The sequence below is a fragment of the Sesamum indicum genome, linkage group LG1, assembly GCF_000512975.1.
Source record: "Sesamum indicum cultivar Zhongzhi No. 13 linkage group LG1, S_indicum_v1.0, whole genome shotgun sequence".
NCBI classification, from domain to species: Eukaryota; Viridiplantae; Streptophyta; class Magnoliopsida; order Lamiales; family Pedaliaceae; genus Sesamum; species Sesamum indicum.
The window spans coordinates 12,265,070-12,267,863 of NC_026145.1; the positions used below are offsets into that span (position 1 = coordinate 12,265,070).

The 2,794-nt window shown below is 38.0% G+C and overlaps 1 protein-coding gene across 1 annotated transcript; it reads right to left on the reverse strand.

Moving 5' to 3' along the window:
• LOC105164694 (ethylene-responsive transcription factor WIN1) lies at positions 7 to 863 on the reverse strand. The gene is made up of 2 exons (XM_011083414.2): positions 625 to 863; positions 7 to 510 (listed from the first exon to the last, which is right to left on the reverse strand). Exons 1-2 carry the CDS (start codon positions 702 to 704, stop codon positions 27 to 29), a joined length of 564 nt encoding a protein of 187 aa, XP_011081716.1. The 5' UTR covers positions 705 to 863; the 3' UTR covers positions 7 to 26.

The following is a 2,794-nucleotide window of genomic DNA, read 5'->3' on the forward strand; positions in this document are numbered from 1 at the left end:
CCTGCTTTGATTTTTCAGTTGCGCGCTCAGTTCAGAAGCTCCTCGATCATCTGCAGTGCAAGTTTTTCCTCTTCGTCCATAACATCCCCGCCGTCCGTGGAAGTTTCCGGAGTCGCCGTACCCGTCGTCGCCGCTGCCCCCGCCTTCTTCTCATGTTCCACCACCACATCCTCCTTCTTCTTTCCAAGATCAACGGTCATCACCCAATTCGACCCGGACCCGGACCCTGCCCGTTTCTGCCACACCCCAATGTGTGAGCTCTCGATGTCCAGCCTCAGGCAGGTCAGCGACGGCGACGGCGACTTGCAGCATTTCTTGAGCTTCGCGTTGAGAATGGACGAGAGTGAAGAAGACGACGGCGGGGGAGGTGGCGACGACGGAGAAAAGCTGTTCTCCGAGACCGGGAAGTTTGTCTTGGCATTTCTGCCACTCATCAGCACCGCCGCCTCGTCGTATGCCCGCGCCGCCTCCTCCGCCGTGTCGAAAGTCCCCAGCCACACCCTCCGCTTCCTGCACCCACAAAAACATATCAATACACAAAACCTCTAGTAACAAGACTTATATATTTTTTTTAAAAAGAAAGTAAAATGTAAATGTGTCGATCACACGAAAAGAAAAACAGACAGTAGCGGATGGCGAATCTCTGACACCCAAGAGCCCCAGTGGCGCTGTCTCACCCCTCGATACTTTTTCTTCTGAACCATATTTCTGATTCTACGTACGCTAACGAAAGCACAAGATAGTTCAGATCAAAACTCCCTGCATTATGGGATGGATGGATGAAAATCACAAGTACATGGATACGATAACTATGAAGACGATCAGTTGGAGTTAGGACGGATTTGCAGTGACATTTATAGCATCAAACAACATTGATCTGGTTGTCGGTGGGGATAGAGGAAAAGGGTCTTTTAGGCGGGAGAGTGGTCCTAATAGAATGGGTCAGGGGTCGTTGGGTCTAGGGGCATGCCAAATTTTTTTATTCAAATCAGATTTCATTCCAACTAAATCAATTATTAAATATTTATGATATACTTCTATGTAATTGATCATTTCAGTTGAATTGGATATCAATTATATGACAAAAATATATTATATTTATAATATAATTAGTTTAGATCCGATTAAATTCAAAATTTAAAGAATTTTGCCAAGCATGCTACATGATCCTTTTCTGTTGTATGATGAGTAGGTGAATTGCAATACCTTAGGCGCCATTTTTCGAGTACATGCATGTGAAAAGTGTTGCCTAAATGATGCAACAATGTCATAAATCAAGAAAAGATCACCAAGGTGGCCCTGTGAATTGAAATATTTCTTTGTGTCATGAGGGGGCCAGAATGCCTATATATTCCGCTATTGACAAAATACTTAAATTTTTAAAAATATTTTATAATATATTTGAGAGTTTATAAAATATTGTATATAATTTTTTGAGAAATGAACTAATTATAAAGTTTAATTAAAAATCAAACAAAAATGTAGTTTTTAATTCTTTTTTTTCTATATGAATTATATTAATTGTGTTGAGCAAATGACTTTGGCTAAAGAGTAATAAGCCGTGGACACGCTTAATTTCTACCAATAAAGAATTAAAAAGTTGCAACGAACATAATATAAGTTGTGCATGGGCTCGGATTATCATGAGTGTGTTTTATCTCTTACACTATTTTAACAGTTAGAGCAGAGCCACATGCGATAGGCTACGAACCACGGCTTATCACATGAACATTTACGTCTCTTACTGCATAAGCGTGCATGGTATAAATCGTGCCCATGCATGACTTATCTTTGAGTGATAATTTTCTAAATATTGTCCGCTATTCAATTTCAAGCAACTTATAGCTAACCTCCATATACTATAAAAAAAAAATAGTTTGTTAGGTACAAATTTATAGGATGGATTTCATTAAAAATTTGTACCAAAAAAAAAAAATAATTGTTATGATTTTTATATTGATCGACTAGAAATCCTTGCCCACTAAATCTGTCTCAAAATCTATTACAAAAGCCTTGTGTGGGTTCCAAAAACCTATTTGTAACGATCATCTATAAATCCATACCAAATTCAAAATTCAACTCATGGAACCACGTAATTTCAGTTTAGGAAGGACTGTTCAATCTCAACATTTGATCAAAGAATTCGACTGTTAAATTTATCACGCTGACACTAATATTATCGTATTGAAATTTAGCATATATTGGAGTAACGATCTATAGTTATCGATCAACCACATTACAAAATAGTATGGTTACTAATTGTGATTGATTTTGTTACAAAATTCGGGAATGGCCGAGCTACTTCGTCCCAATCCATTTCTAATTCGTCTTAAATTCAAAACTTATCTCGTGAAACAATGTTGGTTATTCTGGGAGGGAATTTTCTTTACCTAAGTTCGTCCCAAAATTTAAAAATCTTCATTCGGGGGGAATATTTCAAGTGCACTTTTTTTCTAAAAAAATTAGTGACAACGTTTAGGATGTGTTTGCAACAAAAGTCATAATATCATTGTTGAATTGAGATGGGAAGACCCATCAATGCTCGATCCATCAGAAAATAGATTGAAACTGTGACATACACACCGTCATCAGAAAGTTCATTGCACATTGGGATGGATTTTGCAATGCATCCATCCATCGAGGTATCCGTCCTAAAATTATCACAATGTGTTCTAAAATATGCCAAAAAACCTGGGATATACTCACAATCGTCCAAAATTCATCGTAAACTCAAACAGATTCTACAACAACTTTGCCATAGAATCCACCCATCCAAGATTTTCATTCCAAATGC

Coding starts and splice junctions, on each gene's coding strand:
- LOC105164694 (XM_011083414.2), bottom strand. CDS start 704: ATGGTTCAGAAGAAAAAGTATCGAGGGGTGAGACAGCGCCACTGGGGC. Junction 511..624: donor GAGATTCGCCATCCGCTACT/GTCTGTTTTTCT, acceptor TTGTGGGTGCAG/GAAGCGGAGGGTGTGGCTGG.